The following is an 18,996-nucleotide window of genomic DNA, read 5'->3' as shown; positions in this document are numbered from 1 at the left end:
TTGAGACCAGCCAAAGAGTTACAGCAATTTTCTGTGGCGTGTTTGATTTCTGTGTCTTTTCTTCCTGGAGAGTGTACGTGAAGACAGTTTGCAAAGCAGCACCTACATGTGGGTGAGTGGATCACAGCCTGGTCCTGTGAAGGCAAGCAGATCTTCACTCAGAGCACATGACAGAACCCGCTAACTGTGGGAGGAAAGGCCTGGCTGGAAGAACAGTGACATTTATTTAAATATAATAATTTTGGAGCTGAAGGTGACCCTACACCTCATTCAATCCAAAGCCATATGAGAAAATTAAGGCTCAGAGAAATCAAGCAACTTGCCCAAAGTCACTCAGCTAGTCAGTGGCAGAGCTAATCATATTGCCGTGAGCCATGGAGAGAGAGGGAGGGAAAGAAATTGTAAGAGTAGTTTGACTTGATTTGGTGTTTTTCCATGAGATCCTAAGGAAAAACAAAATAAAACTGTAATTTCTTTCCACCTGGATCACTGACTATTTCTTAGATTGTCCCAACTGCTCCCCTGGGTTTAGGACGGAAGCCTCTTCCCCTCGTCTCCTTGACTCCTGGCTCATCCTATAGCCCACCTTATATTTTTATAGAGTGTACTGTATGTGATTGTTTCACTCATGAACACTGGATGGAGCTCCTCAAGGGCAGAGACTTAGTTAATTTCCTTCTGAATCCTTAGCATCTGGTATTTGGAAGTATTAGTGTATAATAGTGTTTGTTGAATGAATTAAGTGAGATTTATCTGTTAAATAAGCATTTAAATTTTTTTCCAACCAATTCCATTTATCAAGTCCTTGCTCTTTGCCTTTCACCCTGTTGGCAAAACAAAAGTGAAATACATCAGACAAGGCTTCTCCCATGAGGGCTGCATACTGGTGGAGGGAAGTCAAGAGGTGGGCACAGATCTTTCACCCAGAATCGTGAAATCTGGCTACATCCTCTCCAGGAGCAGGATGCAGGATAACACTTTCATTTAGAAGGAGAGGAGCCTTTTACTGAAATACCTTTCATGACCCTAATAAGCGCCACCATCCCTTCCTTTTAAAATGGTTTCCATTTCCACTGTGACGGTCGTATGATGAGGTGACCAAGCGGAGTTCTTTCAGGAGGTGGATAAAGGGTCCCTCTACTCCTGCCCATGGTGAGCCCCGTATCCCTATTCACTGTTTAGATTGCAGCCGGACATTGCACGGCACCTTCATTAAACTGTCCACTGTGATTCATGGATGCCACCCCCCAGAGGTTACACATAATTCCAAATCCATCAGCACGCTGGCCACAGGAGGCTTCAATTGCTCCTTCCAGGATATGTTACCTTGCATTGGCCCTCCTGGAATTTCAGTTGGGAACCCGAGGTGCAATTCTGCTGCCCAGCTGTGCCCTCCTAAGGTTCCTCTCCTGAATCGCTAAAAAGCCCACTCTTTCCTCTGTCAGCATCAACAGCATGTCCACTCTGGGCAGAATTGCTGCCGTGGCAAGGTGAGGCTCTCTGGGAGAGGAAATACACGCTCAGGGACCTAAGGTGGCAGAGGCCGGGAAGCAGTCGGTGCTGGATGGTCCGCGGTGGTAAAGGGAAAGGGCGAGAGCGCGGGTGAAATCCAGACTTCACCCCTCTCGGCTCTGGGTCACGCTGAGCGCGCCACACCTTCGCACGCGTCCTTGAGCTCTCCCTCTGAACCCTCGTGCTGCCTTATTTCTGCTTTGGGGACACGGGACCCCGCTGAGCCGTGGCAAAGAGGATGCCGTGGGTCCCCAAGACCCAGCCGGACAAATTAATTGACCACATCCTGTACCATCAGGACCTCAGTGTCGAAGAGATGGTGGAGACACAGGAGAGAGAGCCAGGAAACCATTCTCGTGGCTTCCTTTAGAAAGAGGGGGGCGGGGGCCACGTACAACCTAGAGTTTGTCTGAGTGGAGCCTGTGGGGGGAAGTGAGGCTGGGGGGCTTGGGTGAGGCCGGTGGCTCCTGAGACCCCTGCTAAGAAATTTGTCGGGCCACGTGTTTCCAGCCATGCTGCACTGGCCTCTGGGTGGCCAGCCGATGCCGAGCGCATCCTCCCTGCCCCGCCTCAGCCTCTGTCAGCCTTCTGCCCCCACCCCACCCCTGCTCGCCAACCCTGCAGCTTAGGTAGCCCCCCTTTCTTACTAGTGGTCATTACTGATCTCATCAGCAGGTGCCAAATGAGCACTGCCTCTGGACCTAGCACTGTGGGAAGTACATTAAATTGCCTCGTTAAATTGTCATTTAATTGGTAACTACCAAGTTTACCCTCATTCTACTGCTGAGGAAGCTCAGAGAGGTAAAGCCATTTTCTCAAGGTCACACAGCCAGGGACTGCCCAAGCCAGAGCTTGATGTGGGGGGTGGCTGTGGTGACCATAAACTGGTGGATGTGTCCAGGACACAGCCACCACCAGCCCCCTCGATCAGGAAGGGGCTTAGAAATACGTTTGGTTTTCTGGGACCTCTGTAACCTCTAGGGTTCACTGGTGTTTGCACTGAGGAGGCAGAGTTTCTGCCTTTGTTTTTAAAATGCCCCAAAGTGACAGAAATAGCACAGTCATCTTAGGACAACGGGCACCCCTCTACTTCCGACTGCTTCAAGGTGCTTAGGTTGATGGCAACATATTGCCTCCAAGAAATTCCAGCTGCGTGACTAGTAATGAACACAGTAACAGCAGCTAACAGTCATTAGGCACCTGTTATGCTTGGAAATGTTGTCATCTCCACTTTAGAGGACGAAAGAGAGGCACAGAGAGGTTGTGCCTTGCCCGAGGTCACACAGCTGCTTGGTGCATGACCCAGACCCTTAACCTTTAACCCTGTGTTCCACGGTCTGGCGTGTCCCAGGTTAGGGTGACAGCAGCCATTCAGTCAGTCAGCCACCCTCCGTGAGCCAAGCAAAGGGAAGACGAGAAGCCCGGGGCAGTGGTCTGGCTGTGGAGGAGGAGGAGGAGGAGGGCCCCAGACCGGGGAACACGGTCCCAGGGTGATGGGATAATTGGGAAGACAATGAAGGAACAGGGGTGATAGAAACAGGGAAAGGGGTTCGGAGCAGAGAGCTGAAAGGGGAGAGGGTTACCAGGAGCAAGGTCTATCAGCTTCACACTTTTGTATCAATTTGGAGAGGGGCAGCCTCATGAGGTTATTTGCTCGGGTGTCCGTGGGGATTGATGGCGGGGAGGCCTTCGGATGGAGGAATGGGGGGGGGATAATTTTGAGAAGCGGCTTCAAGGGCATTGAGTGAGCGAGTGAGTGAGTGAGTGTCTGTGTGCAGGGCGGCGGGGTGTGTAAGGAAGAGGTGAGCAGCGCAGGATGCCAAATAATTCTTATTGTGCCATTTTTGGCTGTCACAGCAGGCTGAGGGGGTGGCTGTTTGGGTCTGTCATTCCATATACATGCAGGGCTGCTGCGCTGTAATTCCAAGGGCTTAAAGGGTGCTTCAGTGTGCCACAGGGGCGAGGCGTTGTCTTGGCTACACCCGCTAGCTTGTCATGGCTCAGCTCATTCCCTTCAGATGAGCTGCAGTGTTTTTTATTCACAGTAGTGCTTTGCTACTAGTTCAGCGATTTCCTTCTCTCCACATTCTCAAATGAGCGTTCACCGGCACTGGTGAGTTAATACTGCTCCTACAAGTGTGCTCCATTCCTGTAACATGGGGGAGTGAAGACACTTCTAACTTTTAATTTCTCTTAAAATGAGCTTATAAATTCCTACCATCCCCATCTGGATGCTTTTACAACCGACAGTGTTTTAGCTTTACTGCTTCTAAAGAAGCATTTTTGGTTCCACTGAACCAAATTCCACTGAGGTCAACGCTGGTCAATTTCCCTCCCATACAGACCTTTGTAAATATCCTTTACATTTGGACTCTTGGGATTCTTCCCCCCCCTCTTTTTAGAATGTTGTTTTGGACTGAGTGGGTCCCAATGGAAAAAAGAAATTTCTTTGGAATCCTAACTCCCTGCAGCCAGCTTGTGATATAGCTGCTCAGGGCAGTGAAAAAACTGTGTGGTTGGTATTTGGTAATAATTTCAGTTTTATTTCCACTTCTATCTCTGAATGAAAGATGAGGTCACAGATCGGAACCACATCTTTACATTCAAAGAGCAATCGTGTATTGCAAAAGCCAAAAGAAAAAAAAAAAAAAAGGGTTGTGGTTTAGGGTCAGAGGCTCTTGGGTTTTATTCTTAGCTTACCAGATGTATGACCTTGAGAAAATTATTTTAACCTCTCTGTGCCTCGGTTTCCTCATCTGTCAATGGAATATTAATAAGCGCCCAGCTGATTAAACTTAAAAAGCTTAGATAAGATCACGCTCACGCAGAGACTGGTACACAGTGAGTGCTTAGTAAACGTTGGCTATCTTACTCTTAGAGTAGAGAATGCTTGGCTCCTGTGTCTCTGCCATAATAGTCATATACTAAGGTAGAGAGGAACTAGCATAGGCTCTGGCCGCTAAAACCACGGCCTTTTCCAGTGGCCGCTGTCATAATGGGATGATCGATCTCTATTATACGAAAAAGCCCAAACTTCCTGTTCAGTAACATTTCTCATTCATTAGCTAAAAACAATCTCTGACAATCAGACATTTCTGCTTACGGTATCGAATACTCCTTAAGATAGAACAGAAAGAAACATTAGACTGACTCTGTCTCCTGGTAAATGTATGTCACTTCAATTTGATATCAGCAAATGCCCGTGTAAATCAAACTCACCACACTGAATCCTTGGTGAGTTTGGAGTTCACATTCCCACCTTCTTCCAGGAAGATGTCCAACTGCAAATTGGCATTGTTATCATGGGCTGAGAAATAGTTGGTAACGACTCTCGCTGGTATCCCGAGGCATCGCAAAACTGCAGGAAAGAAAGATGGACCACGACTAAACACCTCACCGAGATCTAATAAATACAGCGTGAACGATCCCTTCTCAGAAGGGACCTTCTTCTTTACCAACATGGACATGTTGTTCTCAAATGCCCCACAGTGAGGAAGGGGGCCTATTGTCAAGGATCAGGGCTGCAGAGAGAAGCCTTGCTGCCTGATCGTGCAAACTGCAGTTGGCACCAAACGAAGCCAGTGGGAATGGGATCCCACGGACAGGCTTCCAATTGTTTAGTTGCTAATCATACGATCATCAAAGTAGGATTATTTTAGTCCAGCTAATGGACTAAATTTCTGAAAATAAAATTTAAAAACCCCAGCTAATAGGAAGTTAGGAATTTACCAAACAGACCCTCAGTGCGGTTTGCTTTCCCGGCTGGAACATGCTCTTGTGACACTTGGTGGAGGGTGACAGCACAGATTCATTTTAATCGTTAGATAATAAATTACCTGGATGCATCTCTCGCCGTATATGCAACTATTGATTAAACTTAATCCAAATGCCCTCCCTGGCTGCCAGGACGCCAGACCTCAGGGCTCATTGAAAATAATTCAGCTGACACTTTTAAGATTAATGACTTGCCTTCCCTTTTTTTTTTTCCCTCTCAGAATTGTTTAGCATTTTTAACCAAAGACTATCCACCTCCTTCAATAGAACAACCTTGGAAGTCCAAACTTGAGTCTGGTAGAGACTCAAGGGTCCTCATTAAATGACTGAATCTTTTTTAAAATTAATTTTTATTGGAGTGTAGTTGGTTTACGAAGTGGTGTTAGTTTCTGCTGTGTAGCAAAGTGAATCAGTTATACAGATACATGTATCCACCCTTTTCTAGATTCTTTTCCCACACCGGTCATTACAGAGTATTGAGCAGAGTTCCCTGTGCTCTACAGCAGGTCCGTATTAGATATCTATTGTATATATAGTGGTGCGCATATGTCAATGACAATCTTAACACCCCAAACGTCACCGATGGCAGCCACCACCCGCCTCTCACTTCCATCTTCCTCTATGGATTTACAGCCCCTACACTTGCTGCAGTTTTACCAAAGAAATGATTGGCACTCTAGTTCTATTTCTAGCTTAACACTAATTCCCATGATTATAGAATCTGCCGAACTCATAATTTTAAGACAGGTGAAGTTTGACATGGGGGCACCAGTGCCTCCTTCCCTCCAAATTTCCTTTTCAGGTTTATCCTCACAGTGATATCCCACGTTGGGCCTCTGCCTTTTCTTATCACCAAAGTCTGTGTTCAGGAAGAGATCCGAGGACCCTTTTATACAAAAGGCATACATGAATGGAAGGTGTTTACTATTTTATCTGGTTCTAAACCTAAAGGAATTCCACCGGGAGAGTGAAACTGCAGACACCAGGAGGACATGGGGAGTCCTTTCTCTTTTCCTGGGATCATTTCATAAGAGAGGCTGCCTCTACTAAGCACCCTGTACTTAGTCTTGGCTTGGGAGCCATGGGGGGGGGCTACCTCCAACTGGTAACCTAACCCTTCGTGAAGTTCAGGCTTCCATGTGGAACTTGAGAGACCAGCCCTTCTAGGACACTGACACATTGGCTACAATGCCATTCATTGCTCCCAGGAAATATATATTCCTTTAGCCCTTGGGTATACGCAAATGGCTAAGAAAATAATCTTATCCAGTTTGACGCCACGGAGGAACAAAACACACTACCCAAACTCATGATTTCTTTCCACTTGGATCTCTGACTAATTCTTAGATGGTCACAACTTTGAGCTGAAACTGACAGACTTCATAATCATTTATAAAATAATGGTCTCATCCTGGCTTCCAGCCTCCAGATCCTCCTTGATTTTTCTGAGTATAAAACATGCTAACTGGGTAAAACAGTCTTTATTAATGAGCCGGCAGAAAGGACACTTTGACTTGAGCTTAATGTTTGTTTGTTTGTGTGTTTTTTACAAGGCTGTAGAAATGGCGTGTGAATGAAAATCATTACCAATGATGAAGACATACTGAAATAAATGTTTTTTAAAAATACCCACTGAATTAACAATAACATTGTCTGGGCCAGGACAGACAAATGCCATATTGAAAAATGATGCATGAGGCTGAAGAGAACAAGTCTGTTCCCATATGTTTTCCTCTATGGATTGGATGTTGGGTGGATTGAAAGCAAAAGGGGAAAGCTGGAGAGTACAGCTCGTTCATTAAGTTCTGGTATCTAATTGCTCAGGGGCATTGAGACTCACATACAAGAATGAAGACGAGCCCACCTGCCACAGTCCCTTCCATAGCTGGGGTAAAAACTAAGGGAGTATGTTTAGAAAATCCTCAGTGATAAACTGTAAGCAAATAAGCATCTTTACAAAACTGCTCAATAACAAGCGGTACGTATCTTATTATTTATTATTTTAAATTTTGCTAATTGAGCCTTTTAAAATGTGGGGATTACTAAGAAATAAAATGGCATAACCTTTCCCTCACATCCTTACGTGGCCCCGAAGACGCTCCATTTCTCTGGGTTTTGGACGATGGATTATGTAGGAAATAGTCCATCATTCTTTCTAGAAAGCTTCGGCAGTCAAAGAGAAACTGTGAGCGTATTTGGCCAAGTACAATTTAATTATGCATTGGCTGCATCCCAGAATAGCCACCCACACATTCTATAGCTCCAACAGAGCTTGCTAGGTCGCTTTGCCCAGTTATAGATAAGATGTCTTGAGGTGACATTTCCTTTGCATTAAAAATATATTACTCAACTGGATACTTACATGTGTTAAAGACACCAGCAAACACCCAGCACTGACCATAGCGGACTGGATTCTCAGAACTCCTGTATTCCAACAGGATGTCAACACTTCCAGTCCAGGCTGATGGGGGGATGCCATAAGCATAGACGTTGTCCCAGGATCCAGCGATGACGCCTTCATCATCCTTGGCATTAATCTAAATGAGACCATGAGAGGTGAGAAGGGATCAAGGTCATTTAGAAGAGTCCTATCCAGACTCTGAGCCTGGGCAAGCTAAGGCTTCCAGTGCCTTCTGTATTCCTGCGTGACGAAAACAGTTCCACTTCTGTTCAGTTCACTGTTATCTGTCAGGGAAAGGGATGTGATGATGCGAGTGCGAGGGGGAACCAAATAACCAAGACTCCCTCTTATACAGCGTAGGATTATTGTAAGGTGGTGTTGAAAAGTAGGCAGGAAGAGTTGTCACGTTTTCTCACGTGCTTGGGAGAAGATACACACAGGGCCCTTGGTCTGGTTGGAATAGTGCTGGAGAATGTGTGCGGAAGAGAGGAAGAAGCCCTGCGAAAGAAGACAGCTCAAGTAGGGATTTGTCTTGATAGAAAGAGAGTTAAAAGCTGACAAATGACAGAAGATGTTAGAGTGGGGGCCCAGAGTCTCATGGTCTAACGAGTTTTGACTTTGAGGATGAGTGGCAGACTCTAATAAATTGAAAAAGTAAGCAAATGCTGTTATAGGAACCATTAAGAATTAATAAGAAATTAGATTCCCATGGGTGCCTTGCAGAGTCTGTTTTTTAAGGAGTTGCATTACAGAAGTATTTTCTTTATGATTGCTTAAGGTGATTAAAGTTGCATAATTTTGTTAAAAGATATCTCCAGTTATAATACGTAAAGGGCCTGGGGTATTACAGTTTAAATATAGGGGAGACTTAAGCAAAGAATGGCAATTGAATATTTGGGAAAACCTGGCTACACATTCAGACCACAGTCATTTGGTAGCAGCAGACCTCAAGTGCAGGAATCTTTTGTGTTTAGACAATGAAACAGGGGGCAGGAATGAACACTTTCAAGGCAGCCTGTCCGTTTCTTGGGGGTCACTGCTGAATCTTACTTCTCTTGCTGTAGCTTTCATTATGTTTAGTTACAGTCAGAAGAATTTCTAGGTGGGGAGCATTGGGAGTTTTTCCAAAAACTGATGGCCCTTTAACAATGTTTGTATGTTGACAGGACAATGGTTTCTAGCCTTGCCCTTCAACATGTGGTCTGTGGACCAGTAGCAGTGGAAACTGGGATAAGCCCGGGAACTGGTTGGAAATGCAGACTCTCGGGCTCCTCCTCAGGCCTACTAAATCAGAGCCTGCCTTTTAACAAAATCCCCAGGTGATTTTTGTGCACATTAGTTTGAGAAGCATAGGTTCAAACTACACTGAAAAGACATTAGTAAGCAATGTAGAACATATGATTGAAGCAGGTGTGTTTGGATTATGACAACCATAGAAGAGATATTAAAATATGGTGATTTTTTTTATGTGTTCATGGCCTTGCTAATTAACAGCCCACCCCCAGCACTTGCCCAGACCCCTCTTTTAGGCTTGCTGAGTTTAGTTTTTATAAAAGTCTATCCTCTCCAGTGGGTCGTGAGTACATTGAGAACAGAGATAAAAATCGATACCTTTCTGACTTCTAACAAGTATTGGCAAAGAGCAGGTGCCCAATAGCTGTTGAATAATCCGTTGTATATTCAACAAGCATTTAGGCATTGCACATCTGAGTAAGAGTAAGATCTTCTCTGTGAAAAGAAGATGGTTGAAAACCCATCAAGCAGAAGTAAATGTTATCAATATTAATACAGAAAGATGTACAGGGAGAGTCGGGTCCCAAGAGAAGGAGTAATCAGTTTTATTAGATTGGAGGGTGTGGTGACGGTTGTGGGCTGGATAGAGAAAATGACATGAAAGCTAGGTCTGGAGGGGCTGAGGTCCAGAAAAGGTTATCTACATGGTAGAGAGAGTCTGAATAATTGTTTGGTGTCATGAAGAAACATGGCAAGTTCAAAGACCGACTGCAAGCATCATGTAAGTAGGCAATATTGGACGAAGTAGAAACTACTAGAAGAAAACACTTAAGATGTGCAAGCAACTTCTATTTTTCCCCTTTGACTCTGTCCAGTTACGTTAAGGGGAAGGTAACTACCCAGTTAATTTGTTTAATGTAGTAAAAAATTAATCCGTTAAAGATTACTGAAGGACCCCATTCAACTAATTGCAAACTCCTTCCTTTGAGGTTGACTTTGACTTTATCCTGTAACTCCATGAAATGACTGGAGTGCAGCAGGGTTTAGACAACAATTTTGGTTCTATTCATGAGCAATAATTCTCCTTGCAGTTGAGTTGATTATTTACATCCACATCTATTATAGTGAAGCCTGAAGAGTGCCTTGGTAGGCTATGATGTGGTTTGGTATTTGTGAGTAGGTAGATTCAGCTTTAACTCACAGTACCAGTTTCTTATCCTTATCACTGAGAAATAGGGTAGAGCAATGAATCTCAGAGGTAAAAGTTCCTAAATTATGGTTCTTATGACTGATTTTCAAACAGACAGCCATTAATTAAAAGTGTTATTTATAGCACACAGCTGAACCCAATCAGCCAAAGGGAAGAGTAAGGAAAAAAAGAGCTCTCTCCTCTACAGACCTTTTAATTCTTAATGCTGAGCTGTTCCCCTGTTGCTAGATAAATCACAACTCTCATTTATTAGCATTTAGCCAGATTAGCTACTGTTTTCTAATTAGAATATTGATTTCTGGGGAGCCTAGATTCAGAAAGAGATAAGTCTTTAGTGACAGATGTAAACCGTTAAAGTAATAGTCCCCTCCCTAGACAACAAGATATGTTTGGGGGACACTTCAAGGGCATGCTGGTCCCTTGTCAGGCCACAGTTGACTGTGAGCACCCTATCATGAACTCTGAGTTGAACCAGTGACAGAATGAAATGTATTGGTCTTGCATCACTGGTGGTCAACAAGAAAATATGAGCCCAGGACTTTGGACAGGGAGCATTATTCAACTTCATTAAGGTTTCACTAAACTGTCCTCTCATAATACCTACAATATTGGAAAAAGTTTAAAAACCAGCCCCTTTGAAAGTCACTATCAGCAACCTCAGTGGCTTAACATAATTCAATAAACTTCAAAACCTGATCCAAGAAAAGGGGAGGATTTTGGAGTGAGGCAGAGGGGCAGCTTGGCTCAGCTTCTAACCCTGACCACCAGGGCTTCAGAAGCCCTACTGTCAAGTCACCAAAATCCTGAGGTTGCTCATTTGTATTTCAAAATCTGGAAAGAAACAAACTGGATTAAAATGCTGATCTTTCCCTTGTTCTGACCAGAATCATGGAAATGACTGCTGTGGAGAAGTGGGTGAAAAAGGGTCTGCACCCCTTAAAAGGTAGAGATTCTGGGACTACAGTGGAGAAATGATATAAAGCCTGAGAGTTATCTCCATGTGGGAAGGAGATCTACCTCCAATTAGGTAGAGTAGATTCTAGAATGAGAAGTTTAACAGAATCCTAAAAGAAAGAGCAGAGCCCGAGGATTTTAACAGTTTGCCATCTCGTCAGCTAAACTCCCTCCTCTGCTCCAGTCTGTCTCAGGATACAAAAGAGTAGAATGAAATACATTGGCCTCAAACTGTAGTTCAGAGGTTAAATCAAACTAATCTTGGATTGGAGAGTCAAGATTTTATCTACAGTACATTACAGCAAATAGAACACTTGGAGAAGAGTTATGCAAGTATGAGCATGGATAAAAAGAAAAGCAAAGAGGAAAGAGAGAGAATGGAAAACTATACATAGAAGAAAACAAAATTAAGGAACATAAAGGAGTTTTCTCACAACCTCCTAGGAGATCACAGACCTAAAGGAACACATTGGGCACCAACTCACATCATCATGCAACTAAAGATAAATTATAAACTGTAAGAAACAGAATAGATAATGTTCAAAATAGAATTAATGACATAGAAGAAAAGCTTGAGGCGAAGAAAATGCTAATGAAAAAGATAAAGAGATGAAGTTATTAGAGAGAAGCTAATAGTTATGGAAGACAAGGATGATACAACATAAGGATAATTAGTATCCTTAAAATAGAGAACCCAACAAATTAAACAGAAGATATATTCATGACATAATATAAGAAAATGTTACCTAACTGAGGAAAAATTGAATCTATACATTGGAAGAGCAATCTGAGCTCCAGGGTAATTTGATGCAGAATGCTCATTACCTAGGAACTTTAATTAATTAATCTAGTTGAACTTAAGGTTAAAGAAATAATTGTTCAGTCCTACAGACAGAAAATGCAAATTAACAATAAGGGGGAAATGGGGCTATCTTTAGACTTCTCCAGAACAACCAGTTGATGTCATCCACATTTGCATGGTCCTGAGAGGAGGCTTGACCCAAGAATATTATGCACAGCTAAGCTGTTCTGTGAGTATTAGGACAACCAGCACACATTTTCAAACATGAAGGATCTCAGAGAACACAGGACTCATCACAACCAAACCACTTGAAAAGTGATACCAAGATAATTAAGGGATGAATCTAGCACAGATCCCAGTAGCAGAGACTCTGTGGTAAAGATCCAGGGATGAGAAAAATCCACATACGTTCAAAAGTCTTTGGGAATCATAGTAACGGAATGAATATGAATTTCAAAACTTGATAATGTAAAAACAATGATAATCCTAAGAAAAAAATTAGACCTGAGGGAGGAAAGAGGAAAGGAAGAATGGAAGTGCTGATGTTTTAATGCGTCCATCTCTCTTAGTTAACCAACACTACCTAAAACATAATTTAAAACATATAATTACTTTATTCTTTTAATGTTTTTAAATTTTCTAATAACCTTAGAGGGATCTGTTAGGCAATAATATTTCTTGTAGGAAAGAAATATTTATTTGAAGTTTAACAATTTCTTCTGTTGTAATTCAGTTTTTTCTTGTGTGAAAGTAAAATTTAATAAAATTAAATTTTAATTTGAGTACAATTAAAAGTAATACTTTATTAAATAGAATGATACCATTCAGCATAAATACAAACAAACAGACCAATGGATTACAGTAGAGAACACAGAAGTAGACCCTAGAATTATAGTTAACTGATTTTTGACAAAGTTGCAAAGGCAATTCCATGGGCGAAGGATAATCCTTTTAACAAACGGTATTGGAACGATTGGATATTCATATGCAAAAATGAACTTTGATTTATACCTTGAACCATATTAAAAATTATCTCAAAATGAATCATAGACCTAAGTAGAAAAACTAAAAAACTATAAAAATCTCCAGAAGAAAACGTAGGGGGAAAATTTTGTGCCTTTTGATTAGGCAAAGATTCCTTAGATGTGATACCAAAAGAATGATCCATAAAGAAAATATTTACCAATTGAACTTCATCAAATTAGAAACTTTTGCTCTTTGAAAGACATAGTTAAGAGAATGAAAAGATTAGTCCAGAGTGGGAGAAAACATTTGTAAATAATATATGTGATAAAGAACTTGTATCCAAAATATGTAAAAAATGTTTGAAACTCAATAATAAGAAAATGAACAAAATTTAAGGACATGGGCAAAATAATTAAAGAGACACTACATCCAAGAAGATATATGGATGGCAAATAAGCACAACAAAAGATGCTCAACATCAGTAGTTATAGGGAAATGCAAATTAAAACCACAATGAGATAGCAGTGCACACCTATTAGAAAGTCTAAAATTAAAGACTGATCTTATCAAGTGTGGGGGAAGACGCAAGCACCTGGGACTCTCATACACTTCTGGTGGGAACGCAAAATGGTAAACCCATCGTGGTAGCTTCTTAAAAATTAAACATATACCTACCATGTGAACCAGCCATCCTACTCCTAGGTATTTATCTAAGAGAAATAAAAGCTTATGTCTATACAAAGAATCTCACATGAATATTCCTAGCTTTTCAGAAGAGGACAAAATTGGAGGCAGCCCAAATGTCCATCAGCAAGTGAATGGATAAACAAATTGTAGGTCATCTATACAATGGAACACCGCTCAGAAATAAAAGGAGGGAACTGCTCATACAAGCAGTAACATGGATGAATCTCAAAATGAGATAAAGAAGCCAGACAAAAATGCACATACTGCATGATTCCACTTATATAAAATTATAGAAAACATAAATCAATATGTCATGACAGAAAGCAGAACAGTAATTGCCTGGGAAATGGTAGACAAAGCAGGAAGTTGCAAAAGGGAGAAATCACAAAGGAAACTTCTGAGCAGTGATGGACGTATTTATTATTTCCATTTTGGTGATGGTTTCACGGGTGCATCAAAATTATCAAACTGTGCATTTTAAACATGTGCATTTTATTGTATGTCAACTATATCTCAATAAGGCTATAAAAAGTAAGTATAATACCTTTAAATTATACTAGCATATATAGTATAATACCATTTATGATCTTAAAACTACATTTGTTTATTGAAATATCTATCTAGTTGGAATGATATACATCAAATATTAATAATGGTTATTTCTTGATGGTGAAATTCGGGGTGATTTTTTTGAGGGAAGGTTTTTTTTTTTTTTAACTTTTATCTTAAAATTTTTCTGGATTGTCTGAATACTTTTTTAGAAAGTGTTGTCATTTTTTTAACCAAAAAATAAAAAGGACCTTTCATTAAAAAGACTGGAAGCAGATATGCCAAGAAGCTGTGTTCAATTCTTGCAGAGAAAATAAATATAATTATTATTTCTTCTTTATACTTCTAAAAATGTTGAGAATTTTCTCAAATATTTACCCTAAGGGAGAGAATAGTTAAAATTCCTTTTATGCCCAGTTGGGTGGGCTGCCTCTCGGAATTCAAGGCTTAGGTCCATTACAGTTTGCATAATGACTATTTTTTTGTGCTTCTTTTTAAATATGTAAAGGTATTTTTCTTATCCTGTGTGCACATTTTATATGGCTATGATAAGGTGACTTGTCTCTATTATATGCTGTTAAATTTCAATGTTAAAAGTTGTGTTCTCATAAAGGCTAGGATTTCTGTAATTCTTTTTTTTTTTTTTTTTTTTTTTGTGATATGCGGGCCTCTCACTGTTGTGGCCTCTCCCGTTGCGAAGCACAGGCTCCGGACGCGCAGGCCCAGCGGCCATGGCTCACGGGCCCACCCGCTCCGCGGCATGTGGGATCTTCCCGGACCAGGGCACGAACCCGTGTCTCCTGCATCGGCAGGCGGATTCTCAACCACTGCGCCACCAGGGAAGCCCTGTAATTCTTATAGAATACAGTTTTCTACCTAATCTCACCTATAGTAGTTTTTCAAAGACCATTGAAAATAAATTTGGGGCAACATAAACTAGTTTCAAAGGTGGAGAGTTAAATTTGGGAAGGAGAAAGAAGAGTCTTTCCAGGTTTTGTGAACCAGCCCCCAGGTACAGTCTGGTGGAGATGAATCTTAATTGTAGGTGGCAGTGGTGCAGTAGGTGTCAAATTGTGCCCACGACACTCTAGGGTTCCAATCACTTTGGAAAACTGGCAGATTCTTATCAAGTTAAATATACACATGCCCTGTGATTTAGACATGCCATCTTTAACTACCTACCTCAGACATACGAAAGTGTATGTACAAAGTGACTTGTACAAGAGTGTTCCTGACAGCTTGATTCATAAGAGGCCCAAACTGGAAACATCTCAGATGTCCATCTGCAGGTGAACAGGTAGACAAACTGGGATGTAGAATACGATAAAATACTGCTTTTGCCAGTGCAAAGGAACACACTGGAGACACGTGCAAGAATTGACTGAGTAGAAGAAGCCAGCCCCAAAGAGTACATACTGTATGAATCCAGTTATGTGAGATTTAAGAAAAGGCAAATTGGGCTTCCCTGGTGGCGCAGTGGTTAAGAATCTGCCTGCCAAGGCAGGGGACACGGGTTTGAGCCCTGGTCCTGGAAGATCCCACATGCCGCGGAGCAACTAAGCCCTTGCGCCACAACTACTGAGCCCGTGTGCCACAACTACTGAAGCCCGCGTGCCGAGAGCCCGTGCTCCGCAACAAGAGAAGCCACTGCAATGAGACGTCCGCGCATCGCAACGAAGAGTAGCCCCTGCTTGCCGCAACTAGAGAAAGCCCACGCGCAGCAACGAAGACCCAATGCAGCCAAAAAAACAACAACAAAAAAGAAAACAGTCAAATCTATTGTAAGGAATCAGAATAGTGGTTGCTTGCTTCTGGGGATGTGGAATGATTACAAGAGAGCACGAGGGAAATTTCTGGGCTGATGGTAATGTTTATATTTTAGTTACATTGGGGTAGCGATTACCCCAATCAAAACTCATTGAATGTTACATGTAATACCCATACATTTCACTGTATGTAAATTTTACTTCACTAAAAACACATAAAAACCACATGAACTAACCCTAACCTATATTGCGAAGCATATAACCACTGTCTGCAAATGTGCTCTGCTTTCTAGACTTGACACAAGCTCTGACAGGAGGTTGGTAATTAGCTTCATTTCTTATGAAAATCTTTACAACTAGGGATTACTAACCTTGTCTCCCTTGGTAACTGAGGATTCTAATTTGGCCCAAACATACTTTAATAATTGACAGTCGTGAAAGAAATAACAAAAGGTGGACCGAGAGAGAGAGATTCTGAGATATTAAACTTTCCAAGCACTGTCTGCTGTTCTTCATTGCTAGTCCGCTGCTGTGTGGTGCAGGGCTGGTGTATAGAATGGACCTCCAAAAACATCTGAATGAAGGCATGGATGGATGGATAGATGAATGGGAAAGGGAAAGAGAAGGACAGGGAGAGGAAAGGGAAAGGAAGTCAAGGGAGAGGAGAGGGGAAGGAGAGAGGGCAAGAAGGGGTGCAAAGTGCATAGCCCCTAGAAGGCATATCCTAAAGGGCGGTGCTGGCTTTGCTGCGTTTGCATTTATCCATTCTGGGGATGTCTGCCCCAGGAGACCAGAGCAGCCCTGACTGCACAGCCTGGAAGGAGTGCTGAGAAGCAGCCCCGTGTTTCAGAAATAGCCAATGTGATTACAAAATAGATGTAGCACTGAAACCTCATTCCGGGAAGCAATTCAGGGAAAGCAGACATCTAGATTGACTGTGATTATCACATTCGAGAGATGGCTTGTAATAAATGTCTGTTTTTCTCCCCAAATATGGGGAGCACAGGCAGAAGAAATGTAACCTTAATAATTGAGAAGCCAAGCTGTCTGCCCACAAATGGAAACGTCATTACATTGCTAGTTTTTAACCACCAGAGAAGAAAATGATATCTGAACAGTTCATTTGTCTCCTGAACGCCTCCACCCCAACTTAAAAGAGAAGGATTGAATGAGACAGGGCTTGTAAAAGGTATTACTTTTGTACCCAAGGAGGTCATGTGATACGGAGAGAGGACAGGCAGAGGACAAATACAGGGGACATGTAACATCGTGTGTGGGACATGGGGTCAGGCAACCTGAGATCCATTTCCAGTTTGACCGGTGACCTTGGATAAGTCACTTAACTTCCTGATACTTCTGTCTCTTCATCTGCACATTGGTTATTTATGAAACAGATACGGTTTCTCAAAATTGGCTATGAAAACAATTTCCATTAGGTAAGTTCTATTTTCCTACTGGCTTCCAATATATTTGTCGATTGTTAAAAACTCTTCGATAAACAGAAATGAAAATCCCTGGTGAATGAGGAGACCTTATGGCATTATGTTTAGTTTGAAAGGTACTAGAGATGGTCCTGACTCTGTACCTCCCTTTCATCACTGGATTCCCTTAGCCTTTCCTAAACCTTGTATTTATTTTTTTTTAATAAAAGTTTTAGGGAGCTATGCTTTGGCTGGTCTGTAAGATCAGGGACTGGACTTCATGTATTTATTTCTGATTCTAAAGTTCATTTGGGGTAGCTGGGTGGAATTTCTAACCCAAGTGAATTTGTAAATGTAGTCTGAATAGTTGAAATAGTTTGTTGCATGAAGAGGTTTGCTGAATGTGAAGCTGTCTACGAGATGACCAAGTAAACAACTGGGGAAAAAATAAAAACACCGTTCTGTAGTAGCTTCCTGGGAAGCTGCTTAGCAAAATATCAAAGGAGTGATGTCATGACTGTGTTTTTCATGCATGGAAGAAAAAAAAAAAGCAGTCTAAATACTGGGACAAGAAGAAGGGGAAGAAAGATGGACAAAGGGAGAAGTAGCTTTATTTTCAGTTTATCTGTGAGATCATGTATGCTTGGGGATCAGAAGCTCTGAAGTCCACTTTGCCTGCAAGGTCTACAGTCATTGGTCTGGTGTTGGGCCCTAGGGAACTCCAGGAACTATACTTCCACTAATGGTCAGTTTGATTTACTAGCTGGAGTGCAAGATTTTTTTTTTTATAACACTAAAGAGTACACCGAGGGCTTCCCTGGTGGCGCAGTGGTTGAGAATCCGCCTGCCGATGCAGGGGACACGGGTTCGTGCCCCGGTCCGGGAAGATCCCACATGCCGCCGAGCGGCTGGGTCCGTGAGCCGTGGCCGCTGAGCCTGCGCGTCCGGAGCCTGTGCTCCGCAACGGGAGAGGCCACAACAGTGAGAGGCCCGCGTATCACAAAAAAAAAAAAAAAAAAAAAAAAAGTACACCGAACATGATTGGTTAAAAAAAAGTTCAATCTTGAGTTAGTTCCCAAAAGGCACAGTTAGAATAGGGTATTAATGGGGCTTAATGATGGCATCGTGTTTCGATGTTAGCAAAAGACCAGGGTTAAAAATAAATGTGTACACATCAAGGGAAGCAGAAAAGCTCAGGCTGGCAACAGTGTAAAGACTGGTATTTAAAAATATATAGCTAGTATATTGACATTTTTTCTTCTCTCCCTCCTTCCAAAATTTCCCCAAAATGTCGCTTTTTAAAAAAATTGTAGTTGAAACAAATAAGTCCCCAGAGGGGCAAGTTTCCCCTGACTACATGTTCCTGCAGTGCTTTTGGTGATGGCTATTTGGGTATAATTTCCACCAAGAAAAAAGGGTTTCCATGAATAATAGCATGGCTTATGTTTACTCTGGACCCTTACCTGTTATTCTTCTACCTTTTCATCCAATATCCCAACATTTGTTAGGTCACTGCTTTGTCCTCGGAAACCTCTGAGGAAAGCTTGAGACGCTTGCTTTCTTCTACAACCCTATGCTTATTTCATCAGAGACTTTGCCATAATGTGTTGAAATGTTCTACTTACAAGTCTGTCTTCTCTGTTAGACTATAAGCTCTGTGAAGGCAGAAACTATGTTTGTTTGTTTGTTTGTTTTACAGCTGTACCTAGACTGGAGATTCT

General features: G+C 42.0%; 1 protein-coding gene across 1 annotated transcript in view; it reads right to left on the bottom strand.

The window, feature by feature from the left end:
- Window positions 1–18,996, bottom strand: part of F13A1 (coagulation factor XIII A chain) — a 140,730-nt gene that overhangs the window by 54,267 nt on the left and 67,467 nt on the right. Inside the window, exons 7-8 of the mRNA XM_059078024.2 lie at window positions 7,649–7,823; window positions 4,732–4,870 (exon numbers count right to left, since the gene is read on the bottom strand). Of these exons, the coding sequence (XP_058934007.1) occupies window positions 4,732–4,870; window positions 7,649–7,823 (314 nt within the window). The remainder of the gene's footprint in view (window positions 1–4,731; window positions 4,871–7,648; window positions 7,824–18,996) is intronic.

The sequence above is a fragment of the Kogia breviceps genome, chromosome 10 (genome assembly GCF_026419965.1).
Source record: "Kogia breviceps isolate mKogBre1 chromosome 10, mKogBre1 haplotype 1, whole genome shotgun sequence".
NCBI classification, from domain to species: domain Eukaryota; kingdom Metazoa; phylum Chordata; class Mammalia; order Artiodactyla; family Physeteridae; genus Kogia; species Kogia breviceps.
Note: the sequence above shows the minus strand (reverse complement) of the source record. Positions and strands in the feature narration are given on the sequence as shown.